The sequence below is a fragment of the Mchenga conophoros genome, linkage group LG7 (genome assembly GCF_057382185.1).
Source record: "Mchenga conophoros isolate Kocher_MC1m ecotype Shallow Benthic linkage group LG7, M_conophoros_male_GT1.1, whole genome shotgun sequence".
Taxonomy (NCBI): domain Eukaryota; kingdom Metazoa; phylum Chordata; class Actinopteri; order Cichliformes; family Cichlidae; genus Mchenga; species Mchenga conophoros.
The window spans coordinates 48,280,015-48,297,358 of NC_140532.1; the positions used below are offsets into that span (position 1 = coordinate 48,280,015).

Consider the following 17,344-nt stretch of genomic DNA (forward strand, 5'->3'; position numbering starts at 1 on the left):
GAGAATGGAATAGTTACAAAATATCAACAGCACACACACAAAATTTATGCTTAAGTGTGTCCTCAACACACACTCATAAATCAAGAGTATGGCAATAATTGTTAGTATTCAGCTTTGATAGTTACTTCAATCAGATTAAGATTAAGGTTTTAAAACCATAAAAGCATCTAAAGTGCTTAAAAGGCAAACAGTGGACAGTACCTAGCGGTTGCCACGATGTTGTGAAAGACCATCATTCACTGGATAAATCAGGCCATACTTCCTCCAATAACACAAGTGTTTCTTCTGGAGGTGTGGTTATGAAGCTTTGCCCTGTCCTTCAACTCACCTGTAAAGAGACGGAAGATTATCTTCTCTTGGTGATAGGCGAAATTGGTTATGATCGCTAGCTGCAATAGTGAGGCTGGTAGTGTTTTCACTCTGTGAACTTTGGCCGTTTGTCTCTACATGTGTCATTCTGCCAAAATGAGGTCCTAAAAGACACCTCCTGCAGTGGGAACTATAACAAATGGTGTGTTTTTATGGTGCGTTTATGGCACATCTACAAAAGAAGGAGTTTAAGAACAGAGCGAGAATTTAGTAAAATTCTAATTCTTAAATGCAACTTCAGCACCACGGTCAGAGACAGATCGGCTGTTTCAGCAAACTGGAGAGAGGAAACATAAACAAGCAATAGTGCCTGTCTTAACATGACCTCTCTCAGCAGGCTTTCAGAAAACTAACACTACATCTAAAAAGTTTGGACTACTGCTGGAGACCACTTCAAAGAAAATACTATGAGAAAGTCTTAAATGGATGGCGGCGAAAGAGAAACTATATTTCTTCTGACTTATCTTGACAAACCCAGTTTATTACTGCATACTTAAAAAAGGGTTGTCGAGTTCCTTGCAGGAGACTTCTACATCATCTACCATGAAATTCCCTGTAAATGACCACTATAACACAAAAGTGATTTTAATTGTAGTATTTTTATTCATGGTTGTAGAAAGGAGGCAAATAACCATGACAAATAAGCAGTGAAGTGTTAAGTGTGTGGATGTTATGATGATGAGATATTTAAACTATAAGCAGTTCAGACTGAGGATACAAATCAGCAAAATTAAGCAATTTATAAAAACAAAACAAAAAAAAAAGAATATGGTACACTCAAAGGACTACAGGGGGCTTTGTTGTTATCAGGACACTAAAATTAGTGTGCCATATCTAAAGGGGGTAGTTATAGTGATGCACTCTTGTCATGCAGTCCTTCAGGAGTTCTCAGCTTATACGTTCAGCAGTGTAAGTAAAGCACCTGCGATGCCTTTTGGCTCCTCGTGGGTTAAAACAAGATGGAGAAACAAGTCGAGCAAAGCATGGAATAGGCCTTGATATTAATGCCCTGCAACCTCAAGCGCAACTCATTTTCAATCTTCAGATTACATCAGGTTGAGAAGAACGGAAGCGCTTCTCCAGTGAACTTTTTGTTTTGTGCAACTGGAAACAGGTGAAGGTATTCAGGGACAAAGTAGGTTTGAGCAGCGTGACGTTTCACACGAAGAGGTCCAGACATGCTTTATAACAGCCATTTATAAGTTCTGTAACAACTGCATCTATAACCGACTATTTCAAAGTGTTGTCTGAGTTCATTAAAAAAAGGAAAGAAAGAAAAAGAGGGAGGCTCACAGTGTGCTCACAGGAAGTAATCATGGCTCAATCTATTCAGGGAGTGAAATAAGACAGTTTATGCAGAATAAAGTTTGGAATTATACACATTATGTAGTATTGAGACTGTAAACAGAGGTAAATGCAAAAAGAAAAAAGAAAAAAAAAAAAAAAAAACCAAACTAAAAATTAAAGCCAAGCTTGGGAAGAAAAAATATGGGAACCACAAACTGAGATTTTTTTTTTTTACACATTCCTTCATACTTATGTCTTAAAGCCAGTAGCAAATACATTACATCAACCCTTAGAATAATCATTAAGCGCAATGCCTGCCCACATTTCCTGACTCACACGCCGCTGTGAACTATACTCACACTAAAGCTTCAGTAAAAAACACCATCTGCAGGTTTGCAAGCACCTCAGATGGATATTTTAATGGTGCTTGTCTGTGAAATATTAGAATAAAATTCCACTTAAAAAAAATAAAATAAAAATACAAATCAGTAGAAATCAAAATCGATAGAAAGCACTTTACAACTACCTAACCAGGTGGGTATTTAGAGTGTTTAAAAACAGAAGCAAAACCAACATCCAGGTGTGTTTAATATCGAATGCACTGATTGGTTTAAATTTAAAAATAAAAAATATGGACTTTTTTTTTTCCCACGAGCACGTCCTCTACTGAAGTGTCGCTCTCTTCCTCTGCCAACATGTAATTACATGGATGCACGGCTTCAGGGATGCAATTAGTGCTGTGCAAGTTGTAGTTCCCGCTGTCAGAGTTTCAAACCAGTCAAATGAGAGGGTATGAGCTTCTCTGTCTGCATTCAATGTTTTCTTGTTTTGCTTTTGCTGAAAGACACTTATATATTTCGATACAATCCCAATACATTCTAGTGGTTACAGTGGTTTAGTAGTAATCTAAAAAAATAAAATAAAATAACCTCACATTACTTATGTGGGCCTGTAGTAAGAGCCATGCATAAAAGGCCAGATGAAGTGGACGAGACAAAATGCAACACTCACTCGCAACTAAAAGCTGCTACTAATTAAAAACCTTATGCATTTCATTTTTTACATTGTATACAAAATTGGCACACACAAGGGAAAATAGGTTAATAAGCCAGCGGCAAATTATATATATTTTTTAAAAAGTAATGGCGTGTAACTGTGGCCTGCTTGAAACTTGACGGTGTAATGATATCAGACAAAAAGCAGAGACAAAAAAAAGAAGAAAGAAAGAAAAAGAGACAGGAGCCAGCAGTGAGGACCGATCCAACATTCTTCAATCTAGGACTCAGACTTTTTTTTGTTTTTCTTCAGGAAGGAAGGAGTGCGAAACTTCTTTTTCTTTTTGGAGGGGGACTTGCTGGGAGACTCGTCACCCTCCTGGTCGCCGGCGTCAGCGGCTTCCTCCCCCTCGGCTGTGTCGGCAGTGGCGGGGGTGGAGTCTTCGGCAGGAAGCGCTGGAGCATCTGAAGGGTCATCGGGTGTTAAATCTGGAAGGGTCTGTCTCAGGGTGGCTGCGTCACTCTCATCCTTAAAGGTTTGTTCTGGCAAGGACTCTGGTGGAGGGGCAGATGGAGAGAGTTAGTGGACTCAGGGGACAAACTAATGGAGCTGCACTGCTGAGCGGCGTTACTACAACTGGGTAAGCTGCAAAATCCATGCGATTTTCTATTTTAGATGCATCCACCTTTCTCTGCAGTCCACACAGTCATTTATTTATGTGACATAATAAAACCATCCCAAACACTACTGACTTAAGGTGCTTTAGTCTAAGAAAGCTTCAGTGACCACAAGTCTAACACTTGCGCAGGCAATACTCACACTACATTTAAAGAAAGAAAAAAAAAAAACTAATAATCCACTACTTCAACTTTGTAGCTTTTTACAGAGCAAAACCTCAACCAAGATGCACTGAACACCGCTCTCATTGGGAATTCTTCTCCCTGTTTCCTTTCATTTCCATCACTTTGACAGGCCTGAGCGAGCACTCTGCATTCTTTCTTTTACCTTCATTTAAACAGGGAAATCTTAATGAGGGCAGTTCCCTTGTTCATTTGTACCCTGTGTACAAACAAAACAAAATGAAATACAGAGCACGCACAAATCAGAGAAACATCCACAACGCAAAGATTCTTTTTTTTCCCTTTTTTTTTTAAAAGTGTATTTTAGTGTATTTTTCAGGGGAAGGGAATTAATTCAACACTGCATCAGCTCTCAAAAAGTAGTAAGCATCAACAGGAGCCACCAGTATGTACAGTATTAATCAAGCTGCTGGGAAGGGAATAAGATGTTTGCATACTTGTTGGCAAAGATCCCGTTTAATTTCTAAATACTAAACTTGTCCATATAGTCATCATGATGTGAGGGGTTATTTTGCCAATGGGAAGCTTGTTTATGAGAGTGCCTTAAAACTCCAAGTCAGTACTGACGTTGGAAAGTTTTTCTAGTGACCTGAACTAATTCTCGTCTTTTAAAAAACCAAACAAACAAACAAACAAAAAAAAAAAAAAAACACTCCCAGCAAAAAAAGAAAAAAGATAAGATAAGAAAAGAAAAAAAGTGCTGCATCATAGATGTTCTGTTTCAAGGGTCAGTGGCACAAACAGCATCCTAAAAGTATTGCTGCAAGCTCGCACTGGATTTTCATTATTTTTTAAAAACCGTTTGCATGCAACAGTGACTACTGCAAAACAAGACTCGAGAAAACAGCAGCGCATTTCAGTTTTCACATATCTTCATGTCTGTCAGTATACAGATAAGGCCGAACAACACAGACAGATAAAAATGGAGACCAAGCACCACCACACAGCCAAGCTTTTGGCTTCAACCAGCTAAACCAACAGCAAGTTCGCTCAGAAAGCCACAAGAGAAATAAAGCACTCGTGTACCTGGTAAAGGACTCGTCTGGAAGACAAACGACATTCAAAAGATATTTTCAAAACATTACCTGAGTTTTTTTTCCCCAGAACAGAAACATACAGTGTCATATAACAGTTACAGAAATGTGCTAATGTGCAAGAGAGGTTTGATAGCGAATAGTCGACAGGAAGAAAAGAGGTTAATGTGACACAGTGAAAGTACGGTGTGAGGTTTACTTCAGGAACATCCTCCACTTACTCCACTAGAGTTAAGGATCTTGCAATTTGTTTTGTGAATGTCAGTCTTTTTTCATTCATTCATTTTTTTCTTGGCATGAACTTGAAACACTAATTATGAGTGAGGAGCTCTGAAATAACCCATCAACCCCTGAGAAAGAGATTCAGAGGAGTCTAAACTGTCTGATCAGTCACACACCCCGACAAAAAGGGGTTAGTTTAGATCACAGAACACTGCTCTGCTACTGAAGCCATGCAAAGAGCGGGAAAGGGGGGAAAAAACAGGGTCGATGCTCACACACAGGCGTGGGAGGGTGACGGGTTAATTATGAAGGTGTGGAGGAGGTGGAACAGTACATACTTACTATGGTAACAGGTACTCTTTTGAATTTCCATCTCCTGATTGTAATCGCAGCCACAAAAAAAGAAAAAAGCACAAGTAGAAACAAATGTCTATGCAGATCAAACCACAGGCACTGTGTTAAATTAAAAAAGGAAAATCAAAAATGTAAAATGAAGATAAAAAAAATATATAAAATATTTATATATATCAGAAGATTAACAAAAATAAAGAATGGTTGGGAACCATTCTTCATAGACCCCAAGTAGATGGAGAATGGAAGTGAAGGGGGAACAGGAGATACTGTACAGAGAGACACATGTTATGCAACAACATTTCTGGTATTAGATTACACCTGCAATCAAAGCTAGATACCCGTTTACCCCTTAAGATGACTTCAACTGAGATTGCTCAATGTAAAAAATAACTTCCTGTTTTTAGAGGTCAGTTCCAGTATCATTAGGAATGATACCACTGACATGGGTGTAATCCAATAGTAATAAAGACCAAGAGGAAGAAAATAAATGAGTCTGTCCTATGGTCCATCAAAAGCTGATAAACAGGCTCTTTTTATTATCAGCATTTCCAAACTGAGCTTTCGGCAGATTATCAGCCCTAAAAATATTTCTTATGAAATAAACAAAACCTCTTGGCCTGTTATTACAGAAATTAAAGCACAACACTTATAGTAGTATTATTAAAGACCACAGCAACAACAAACTCAAGAGACAGACAAGCAGGTGGATAGGCAGGAGCCTCTGCATTCCCGCTGTAGACCCTAGAAACACCCAAACCTTCCAGCCACAGAACTGGAGAAACCCATGCTGAACCAGGTAGGAAATAAGTGAGCCAAGTATGGCAGGCTAACTTACCTTCCTCTGCTCTGATTGGGGTGCTGGGTGGTGTGGATGTGGGTTTGGGGTCTTTGGGCTCGTTCTCAGACTCTACAAGCTGCCCTGGATCTGGAAGAAAGGCGAGTAGACATTAAACAATTAAATAGCCATTACATCAGATTATAAGGTTATCAGTAGTTATCATTGTTTTGGTTTTTTTGCCTAAATATACAGTTAAAAGCCACATTTTTATGTCAATGAGTCATTCTGTGCCAACACCCACATAATGCAACACAAAAGGAGAGGGGAGATAACACACACACAAAAACTAAACAAAATAAACAAAAGCTGTAAGCTTTAATCAAGAAAGCACTGCAAACCTACTGATACAGACACCACTAAATCAACCTTAAAAACATCCCCAGAACCTGATTCAAATCAAGGTTTGATGGAAATTAGTCAGATGCGCAGAAGGGAGAGCCGACACCACCAGAGATGTATCCAAGACAAGTTAGCAGGAAGAGAATGACCATTGTTCTCCACACAGGGGATACTCTGATTGGATGATTGAGCTCAGATGCAGCTTCATCAAGAGTTAATTCTACAGAGCAAAAATTAATACATAAATAAAACTAAATAACATTTTTTGCATTTGAGGAGTGAGAACCCTGAAAGAAGAAGAAAAAAAAAAATAGAGCCAGAAGGTTTGAATGTTAAAAATGAACTTTACTCTAAGCATCCTATCTCCTCAGCCCCTCGTCCAATCAAACTGCAGAAAGGTATATGATCTGCCTTCGACAAAACATCAGAGACAGGGGATTTATGGGGAAAAAAAATAATCAAGCAAAGGCTTCAGAGATTAGAGTGTGGGTATGGAGGGTGCTTGCACATGGTAAAACACTTGCAGCAGACTCCAAACCCTCAGAAGAAGGAGAGAACACAGCAGGCGGGGGATTCCCAGTGTCCCAGGGCTGAGCAGGGGAGGTGGGAAGTGGAAGGCCAGAGTTTAGGCAAAACTCCACTTTATCTGGTGTACATGGAGCCTGACCTGCCTTAGCTGCATCTACCACCGAGGGCTCCTTGCTGAGGGCTCGCAGCACAGCACAGTGGAAGTCCCTATGTGGAGAATCTGGGGCTGAAAAAACCTCATCTGCAGTCGAAAAAACATCGTCTGCCACTGTTCCTGCAGAGTCTGCTCCACTCTGCGATGGCTCAGCTCCGCCGACAGAAGAGGAGCCGTGCTCAGAGGCTGGTGTGGCAGCTGTAGGCTGGGCTTTCTCTAAGCTGGAAGAGTCAGCTGCAGACGGTGGAGATGATGAGGCTTGACCCATCTGTGCCGTTTGAGGCGCCGGGCTGGGTACAGCAGAGGCTGATCCCCCCCTACTCATGGATCGACCCTGCACTGTGAATCCGTGTGAATGTGGGTGTGTGTGTGGAGAGATAACATCACAGTATGGCAAGTATGAAGTTTATTCTGTAGGATTTATTTTAATAATAAGCTGATTTTAAACGTACTTCAAGTCTTATTGTTTACATTTTTTCCCCCAATCATGTTTATGAGGTCATGAAAGCTCAGATATTTTCTGTGACGTTATTTACTCTGTAAACCACAAATAGGAAAATTATTGATTTGCCCCAATTATAACAAATCTCTTGAGGAAGGTCAAGTAAGTGGGACTATAGAAGAAGGGAGCTGTGAAATGCTGTTTCTTTCCCCTCCTTAAGACGCATAGTTATGCGTTGTTATCAAGTCTGATTTTATCGCTAAGAAAACACATTTCTCAACTCTTTAACGTTTTCCCCCTGAGATCTCCATTTATTGTCCATTTATTTATTTATTTACTTTTTGATGGACATATGAGTGACGCCAGTCTCAATTTTACTGTACCTGTATAATGAGAATGACATTGCGGGTGAAATTCAAAATAATTAGCAACGGCCAAAATACTAAACTCCAGCCCACAAACTGATGGGTAATGACATGGTGATTGCAGCCATCTTTGATATACAGTTTATAATTGAATGTTTAGATACAAACAGGTAAAGCAAACTTCCAATACACGTTTATGTTACTTTAAGACTAAACTTATAGGTGAAATCATTTTAAAAAGTTGCAATGTTGCTTTGCTCTTCACCTTCACCTCCTTTCTGTTTAAGCTCCACCTCCCTGCGGTACTCCTCCAGCTCCTGGTCGGTGAGTTTGGTGAAGGGGTTGGGCCCCTGCTTGCTGACGATAACCTTGGGCTGATACTCCTTTTCGATGATTGCCTTGGATGCAGTCACCAGTTCACCCTTCAGAACACAGAGAAGGGGAGGAGAAGGGAAAGCACAATCAGCAGATCAAAAAAATAATAAAATCCACGTACTGTAAGCTATAAATGGCATTTTATATGTAGAAATTTCTGTATTTCTGTAGTTGTTCTTTACAAACAAAATGTAGTCTGAAGTGTGAATATTAGATAAGATGCAGGCAGAAACACAATATTAGCATCATCAGCCATGAATTCATAAATGTAAGGCAGAAGTAAAAGTTAGGAAGTTTCCTCATTAAAAACTGCACAAAAAAGGGAAAAACCCAAAACAAAACACATAAGAAAAGAGAAACCTTTGGTATTCTTTTAAGACTTAATTAGCTTTGATATAGCAAAGCACTGAAGAGTCCAGTTCAAGCAGTCCAAGCCAACAGCGTAACAGAATAGTTACAAAGCAAATATTCATAACCTTTGTGCACTCACAATAACCTTTTATTTCACATAAAAGCATTTCTGGGCCTTGCACACATAGCCCGCCCACCCATTGTAAGTATGTGCCATTTGCTTACACAGAGGATGTATGTGCATGAGTTAAGATAGCTGTGTCATATAGGGGGTGTGGGGAATTCACAGCACAGACCACTACAATACACAACTTGAGATGAATATTACTGTAAGTCAGTTGTTTATATATCACACAATTTGTTATACATGCAGTAAAATTCACAATGTTACTGGATCTAAGCACTTTTCACTGCTCCTCTTGGGTTAAAAACAAAAGTCTGAAAAAATATCCATCCTTCAGACAGAGTCAGCAGAGTGTACTGAACATGAAGTATCCTTACCAACAACAAAATTGTCAGTTGAAGAAAACCAGTCACAACGTTCAAAAACCCCTGTAATCTCTCACTAAACTATTACTCATTAGTTCCAGATATCTGCCTATCTGCTGTCTCACAGGTCGAATAATGGTGTGAAAAAAGTGATTGGAGCAGTGAGTACCTTTCTAATAGATTTAGCAGGACTATAGGAGCCCTCGGACACATCAAGGCCATCAATAGTGTCTGTACAGTCAGACAGAGGGGCGTCCTGCAATAGTAAACCCAGTGAGGGGGGGGAGAGGCAAAACCCAGCTCTAACACTAGAACATTCAGATTAACACTGGTCCAAGCAGCCACGAAGGTGCGCAAATATTCACAAACCTTTCACACACACAAGCACAAAGGGGGAAAGACTATGATTATATCTCATTTCAGTACAAAAGTTAAGTTGTATAGTATTGTGTTGTGTTTAAAGGTGTTCAAATACATGATCTCACAAAGTCAACTCTGGTGGGCATAGCTTTAAAAAGGAGGCCCAAAGAGCATAAACTGATTTAAAATAACCCAACATTGTTGTATTCATTTACTATGAATTCATAATAATACTTCAGTTATCGTTGCGTTTAATGACTTTCCACCTCTGCATTCACACCATTCCATACAAACATATATTGGAAATACATGCAAAGAGAGATGGTTCCGCAAATAGTCATAGGGTTATGAAAAGGCTTGCAGTGACTGAACAAAGAGCCAGAAACATGCACTGTAAAGGCAAACTCTCCACACAAGGGGGTGCTACACAGTGCAAAACAGCAGTTAATCAGCAGTTATGCACTGGTAACGTTTTAAATTACCCCCTATAGCTTTATTATCTTAATCCAAAAACGATTAAGAGCTCTGTTTTACCAGAGCTATTAACTTAGCTAAAAACCAACGCTGGACAGGAAGGACGAGTCATGCAGACAAACGGCAGGGGGAAACATTTTAGGATGTTCCCACTGCTTTGCTTTGTCCCTCACTCATGCACTTAAAAAAAACAAAACAAACAAAAAAAACAATTATTTGACTATAACATGGAAATCATTTTAGCATTGTAAGAGACCAGCTTGCAAATGTTGTGTAAGGTAACAACCATTACTCTGCTACAAACAAAATAAATATTAAAAGCAAATTAAAACAAAGGAAAGACAATGTATGAATATGGACACAGCCTGAGCTGGCAGGTTTGGAGAGGAGAATGAGGTTGCCTCTCTCACTTACTACTCACCTGCCAGATTGACACTCTCTGTGATCAAAGAATAATTAAAGTTAAAGTCACCCATGCTCTGGTAAACACAACGGATGACATATTTTTGTTCTTCGTAGTTATTCTGTCATAAATCTGATTTTAGTAGCAACCATGTCTTTCGTTAGAGTTCACAGTGGCCAGTACAGCTTCATGCACAATATTCACACATTGCAGCCTCTTGGTTTAGGAGGGAAACTCCTGACCTGGACAGAATGTAGATTTTGTTTTAACTGAGCCAACCTCAATAGAAGACACTAACAGACACAAATCAAGCTAGTTCAACAGTGCACATTCATCTCCAGGTCAGGAGAGTTGTAGCTGTGAGGTGTTTCAGTGCTCAGTTCTCACACTGACCTGGTTAAAGGAGCGCTCGACCACAGTGCTGGCACACAGAACCTGAGACTGGGGCCCTGCTGTCTTTATGTCCTGCAGGTTCTGCTCCCGGATCTACAAACAAAAATATTCAACTCATAAAAAGGACAATAAAAGTATCCTGTTAAATATGCTCCTAGAAGGACGAAACACTTAAAGCAAACAGGAGAACGCTGTGATACCTTATTCCTCATTTCCAGGACTTCCTTTGGGTTGGTGTTCAGTGGGATGAACTGATTGACTGCAGCAGCCTGGCGGAGCCCATCTTCCTTTGTCCACTGTAAACACCAGATAAAGAGTTAAAACCAGCTAAAACCAGACACATGAAATGACATGACAAACCCAAGCACAAAAATATAATCAGACAATACTATGCAGGCTTCACAAAACAAGAATCATGCTCAACTGAAACTGACAAAACTGGTCTGAATGGGGGAAAAAAAAAAAAAAAAAAAGTGAACCAATGATGATGAGGCGCCTTTTCCACTTTAAATTCAGGGGACTCCTCTACACCACAACCAACATAATCTATCCAAGGTTACTTTATCAATGTATTATATAGGATTTTCCCAGTAATACAGAATGTTAACTGACGCTTCATTTCCACAGAATGACTAAACATACAATAAAGCGGTAGATTTTCATACCTGACGTTACTAGATTTCATACTAGATGAAATGTGACTGGGAAGCTTAAATCAGTTTGGAAATGATCATTTAGGTTAGTACTTAAGAGTCAAAAAATAAGGCCTGTGGGCCAGAACTGGCCTGAAAAATTGAGCCTTGACTCCTGAGGTTAAGGTCACTTAGCAGATACACCTATGGTATGAATTTCAAAAATCCTACTTTGCCTCGTTCTCTAGTTATCACATTTATAAACTTGAGCGCTCACACCGCCCAGCGGGGCGACAACAACAGGGGTAATGATTCTGACATCCATGTCTTAGATCAAGGAACAGTAGGCTGTTGGAAGGCAAATGTGAAATCAGAGCTGACATTAAAGGATTTACAGCAAACACCGTGTTTAACATTATTTAGGTGAGTATAAACTCATCTGCCTTTGAGATAATAAATGACAAAATGTTTAAAGGTGCCTATACACAGATTTAAGCAGACCTAGCAGCTATAAGTTCATTACAAATCACTTGTATAACACTGATCTAATACGCTTTGGTCCCTCCGCTGCATTGTTTCCCCCTGCATCCTCCTCTTCGATGCAGTCACAAAAACAAGTTTTTGTTTGGATGACTCAACTCCATTTTCTTCTTTGGGATTCCAAGAAACATTTGGTTTTACTTCCATGTTGTGTTTGGGTTTGTATTTGTTTTTTTTAATAACAAGTGACGTCTTGTTTGTCGAAAATGGTGAGCTCCAACACCTTCAATCGCTCCTCCACTAACTGCTGCACAATCTTCCCGAGTTTATGATGACTGCCAGCTTTTGTAGTAATTTTAAGTTCCAGTTGGGCCTCCAACTCCTCACGGTCCATCTTGGGCCTCTTACCCTCTATTTTTACAGTTTGCCCATCTTTTTCAGAGCCCTCCGATAAAGTGCGTTTCAGTCCCGAGGTTGAGCTCCTCTCCTCTTTCACTGTATCAGATGGTGGAGTGGACGATGGTCGAGATGGCTGCTGCTGTGACCTGCTGCTGTTCCAGGTCACAGCAGCAGTCATCCTAAATTTCTGACTTTGTTATTTTTTGGTCACAAGACTGTCACTGTGCTCCACAGCAGCATCACTGGTGCTACAACCAACTTCTTTCATCAACAAAAAACCCTCATTTGTCATCATCATTGATATGCTATTTTAACTTAAAAACAAGAACTGAAAACATCACAGGATGGAGAAACAAAAAGTGGTAAAAAGGGTAAGGCGTGGAGGGGAATAAGGAGCTGGGTGGGTGGTTAGTTGTGAGGGAGAAGTGAGACATGACAGGGTGGCTGAGTGGGTGACTAAGACGATGAGGCTGGCTTACGAAGCGAGAGTGGCAGTGAGGGGTGAGCTGGCATCACCAAAGTCATTTTCCAGGCTGATACACAACAACAAGGACGACAGAGATAAGAGAGAAATACACCCGAGGACACCCGCCCATGTTGGGACAAAGAAATCGAATGTCACAACACCACAGACTAAGAATATCTTACCCAGCTGAGGATCAAAGTGTTAGGTGTCTTGCTAAATAATGTGTTCCTCTTAATGTGAAGAAACAACCCATGGTTGTAACGCAAACCTGGTAATGCTCAGCATGATTGCAGGGAAAACCCATTTCCGCACCAAACTGAATGAGCAGCAGGTGAATACAGAAATCAAATCTTCAGCTTTCATGCAAAATGCTTTAATTCAACCTTTGAAAACTAGGCATGTGTAAGCATAAGCTCATGACTTCATTCCTGTGTTTGTTACAAGCTTGGCTGGTTAGCTGCCAAACTAGAAGATAGATGAGGAAGGGAATCTTGATGGAAGTAGCTGGATTGGGTTGGTTGAGTATGAGATGAACATGTAAACACGATATACTCACTGAGAAAGAGTCTCACACACAACATTTCCTACTTTCCCAACAGGAGATAATTAATTCAAGGGTCAGGTCAAATTTCAAAAGTTTTAGTTCTTTCTTTCTTTTTTTTTGAACCCCGCCCCAAACAGATCCACTCATGCAGGCCTTGAGGTGCTCAAAGCCACTTTGGAAATAAAACTGAAATCAGAAGATTAGAGAGAATATGAATAATAGGAGGAAACGCACAAATGCACAACTGGGAACAGTTGCAAGTGTTTGAGGAAAATTAAAAAAAGGAGCAGGCTGCATAACTCTGTAGTGAAGTAAATCTGGAATAATCCAGTGTGTGTAAAGTATATTTAACCTGGAAAAATAAATACTCTCATCATGCCACCTTCCTTCTTTACTCTATAGTACGTCTATACAGATTCCTAAAGATTTTTGGTGAATAAAGCCTCAAAACTCAAAGAACTTTTTTTCTTAATTTCTTTTTTTACTTCATTATCTTCTCACTCTTCTTTAAGCAACAAACGTCACGATGCACAGTTGTGTATTAAGGGATTGTGAACAATACGGTGGTCAGGAGCAACATCACCTGTTTGTGCCACATTCACCTGCCTACCTGCAGACTCATGCCACACCCCTGCTGCTCGCTCCTCTGGGAAAAACATCAACACCAACAATGCATTTCACTACTACACATGCAGTGGGGCATGCTGTGGGCAGCTGGCCGGGCATCATGAAGTATTAGGATACCAGAATAAGAGTAAAAATAGTCAAGACATAATCACAGCTGTGAGGTAAGCTGTGAAGTACAGAGACTGCAGTAGAAAGATGGATTACTGGGGCATTTAAGCACTAAGAAAGAAAAGCAGTAAAAAGATAGATTGCACCGACTTGCATTTTAGCAGGCAAGCAGTTCTGTGAGAAAACGTGAAAAACTTGCAACATTCTTTTCATTTTCATTGTACTCAGACCCTCAGGATGCCGACCATCTACCCGTTACCACCAACAAGGTAGCTGTAAAATCTATACTATGAACAATAAGGTAGGCACAGACCAAGCAGTTGGTTATACAGCTTGGCACGCAGACACCGGACGAGAGAGACTGCAGCAAGGGTTTGACGTGATCATGTGTTATGTTCGTCCACACCTTAGGCTTCGACTTGGGGCTGCTGCCGTCGGCCCCGTCCTCAGAGGGCTCATCGGGGCGGCCGCTGGCATTTAGCCAGCGGGTCTTGTCGCGCTGGCCGCGCTGGAAGCTGTGTTTCAATGGGGAGCGAGCACCTGAGTCACTGTCCTCCCCATATGAGTAACCACCGTGGGCGGAGGAGGCCATCTCCACATCACTGTACTTTTTACCTTTGTCTCGCAAGGCTGGGCAGCGGTAAGGATAGCCCGTTCTGTAGCCCTGGATGGAGACAAAGCAAAAAAATGTGTGACTATGTATGTGTCTTGCATATAACTTAAATCATCCCTCTCCCTTTGTGCTTACCAAGTTGTCGAGCATTCTCATGAGGGCTTCAAACTCCTGCTCCCCGACTTGCCACTTGGGATGGGTTGAGGACCCGTCACCAGCTGGCTCAGGGACCTGTGGGCGTGACTTGTATTTCCCAGGGTCCAACATCACCAGATTATCTGGCCCTCCAGCGCTGGCCAGTGTTCGTACCTACAAAATATTAAGGGGGGTATACAAACAGACCAAACCATCGAAAGATCCAGAATCCAGAAACAAAACCAAAAAAAAAAAAAAAAAAAAAGAGAATGAGGACACAAGCACATCAAGGAAGAGACACAGACATCCAACACAAGGACAGATGAACATGTATAAAGAGACAAAGAGACAACGGACAAAAGCATTAGTTGTGAAAAACGCATACAAACATGTATGACAACCACATGAAACAACAAAGCCAGAATATTACGGATCGTTTGACATTAAAAAATTTCAATGTGTTACCACTACCAGGTGGTTCAGTGTCCTACCTGGATCTCACAGGCAGTGACCAGATTGTGGATGTAATAGAAAGCCTCCTCCACTGTTTCACCTACTGACACCAAGCCATGGTTCCTAAGGATCAACACCTGAAACAAACGAAATAAAAAGAAAATTCCCTTTAGAAATAAATTCTCTCCTTTTGATTTCTATTACACACACAAAGACTCTGCTGTTACCTTGCTTTTAGGGCCAAGGTTTCTCTGTATAAGAGTAGTTTCTTCATCATCCACGAGGATGCCGTAGTAGTCATGGTAGGCCACCTCACCCAGGGATAGGGCCTCAGGAGAGATGGGTAACAGTCCGCATTTCATGGCTGACACCTGCAAAAAAAATAAACAGGCTCAGACAACACCTAACCAACTATGTTTTTAAATTGTAAATTTACAGCATGCACTACTGTTGCTTACCGCTGCCCCTGCAGGTGTATGTATATGTACGATACACTTGACATCAGGACGTGCAGCATAGATGGCAGAGTGGAGAGTGAAACCGGCCTGGTTGACTCCAAGGTTGGTGCTGCCACGGTCTACCATTTCACCTTGGAGATTAATCTTCACCTAGATGGAATAGCAGATTGTATGAGGTTGTATAACCCCGTTTTGAAAACTTAATCTCAAAAGATGTAAACTCATGCAGCTCAAGGTATTATAATATGAGGGGAAATTGCTTCATTCAATAACAAAGGGAAAACAAAGCCTCGATTAATGATCTGAAGTGCTTCTTACCAAACTGGAGGCAGTGACTTCACTGTAAAGGAGCCCAAAGGGAACAATAAGGAAGCGCTCCTGGTCTGAATTCACTCTGACCTGTAAGACAAGAACACAGCAATGTTAGATTACTGAAGGTGGCTCAAACTGAGCAGCACTGTGAGGAAACAACACTCACAGAATCCTGAACAGAAGTAAATTTCTATGGCAGAAATTTACAAATAGCCAAAAGTGGTGGAGGAAAAAAACAAAAACTGGAGTTACTGTGCAGATTAGTGCACTGTTCAGAGTAGGGCTGCACGATTTTGCATAAAATGAGAATCACGATTTTTTGGCTTAGAATTGAGATCACGATTCTCTCACGATTTTCTTTTCCAGTATAAATATTTATTGCACTTATTAACTGCACATCAACTTCGTAACAGTTGAGACTGAACATAAAAACAATAAAAAAACATAAAAACAACAAATGTCTCACACTTTGTTGTTGCCGCAAAATGTTGTACTGCTTGAAATTCCGTCTCCACCGTTGCTCGACGCTGCGTGTATAGAGCAGGTAGTGCAACAATAGAAAAATAGTTGCGGGTTGGGACTGTGTAGCGTTGGTCTAGGGTGTTGATCATTTTCCTAAATCCCTCGTTTTGCACAGTGTTGACGGGTGCCATACCTTTGGTCAGGTGATAAGTAATAGCCTCCGTAATTTCTTTGTGCCTGCAGGAGTTCGACGGGTATAGGGAAGCGCTGTATAAGGTTCCCGTTATTGATGTTTGGGTGGTTGACCGGGACGGATTTTCTCCTGTCACTTTCTCGTCATCCCTGACGTGTTCTCCGTTGTTTTTTCCCTGCTAATTTTAGCATCACACGGCACAGCTTCTGTATCACGTGGTATAAGGCTCCGCCCTTGTCATTTGTTGAGCAGGAAGAGTGAGCGCTTGTTTTCATGCAGATTACGTCCCGGATCAAAATGAGGTACAATTGTCGTCTTTTTTTCTTTTTTTAATCGTTGTCATTTGGAAATGAGATCGCACATAAGTATGAATCGAGATCACGATTTTCTAACGATTAATCGTGCAGCCCTAGAACAGAGTATATTTTCAGTTATACATTCTGCTGACCACTAACATTAACGCTATTTAGATAATGCTTTCAAGTAACTCCCTGTATAGGTAACGAGTTGTGAGAGTTGATTCTAGAAGATCTTTGGGATGTCTCTCTGCTGATTATCACAGTAAAAGATGTAGGGCTTTTTACTTCTTTGCTTATTGGACAATAATGTGAACAAACATAGTATTTGTTCAGTGGTCTCTTTGGGTGTAAAGAGACCTGTTTAGGTTAGCACTCTGGATTAAGCCTTCACTGAAGCCATCGTTTTATGAAATTATGGGCAGTGGAAGTGTCAACTGCAGGAAAAATATGTTTTACACCTTATTTTGTGACACAGTCAAACTTTTGAAAGTCTTATTTGTTTCGACTGGTGATTGTACACACATCCCAGT

At 40.6% G+C, this 17,344-nt stretch overlaps 1 protein-coding gene across 10 annotated transcripts in view; it reads right to left on the bottom strand.

The window, feature by feature from the left end:
* Positions 1-949: 949 nt before the first annotated feature.
* Positions 950-17,344, bottom strand: part of add1 (adducin 1 (alpha)) — a 29,917-nt gene continuing 13,522 nt past the window's right edge. For 2 of the 10 annotated variants that reach the window (XM_085279793.1, XM_085279789.1), the window contains exons 5-17: positions 15,867-15,947; positions 15,549-15,698; positions 15,318-15,461; positions 15,129-15,227; positions 14,638-14,811; positions 14,203-14,553; positions 10,834-10,929; positions 10,634-10,726; positions 9,173-9,259; positions 8,054-8,210; positions 6,967-7,320; positions 5,958-6,047; positions 950-3,206 (exon numbers count right to left, since the gene is read on the bottom strand). In XM_085279793.1, coding sequence (XP_085135919.1) covers positions 2,932-3,206; positions 5,958-6,047; positions 6,967-7,320; positions 8,054-8,210; positions 9,173-9,259; positions 10,634-10,726; positions 10,834-10,929; positions 14,203-14,553; positions 14,638-14,811; positions 15,129-15,227; positions 15,318-15,461; positions 15,549-15,698; positions 15,867-15,947 — 2,151 coding nt within the window. In that variant the 3' untranslated portion in view covers positions 950-2,931. Of the gene's footprint in view, positions 3,207-3,780; positions 4,555-5,110; positions 5,145-5,957; positions 6,048-6,966; positions 7,321-8,053; positions 8,211-9,172; positions 9,260-10,633; positions 10,727-10,833; positions 10,930-14,202; positions 14,554-14,637; positions 14,812-15,128; positions 15,228-15,317; positions 15,462-15,548; positions 15,699-15,866; positions 15,948-17,344 lie in introns of those variants that run through there. The other 8 variants (XM_085279794.1, XM_085279791.1, XM_085279792.1 and 5 more) reach the window with 8 other exon arrangements.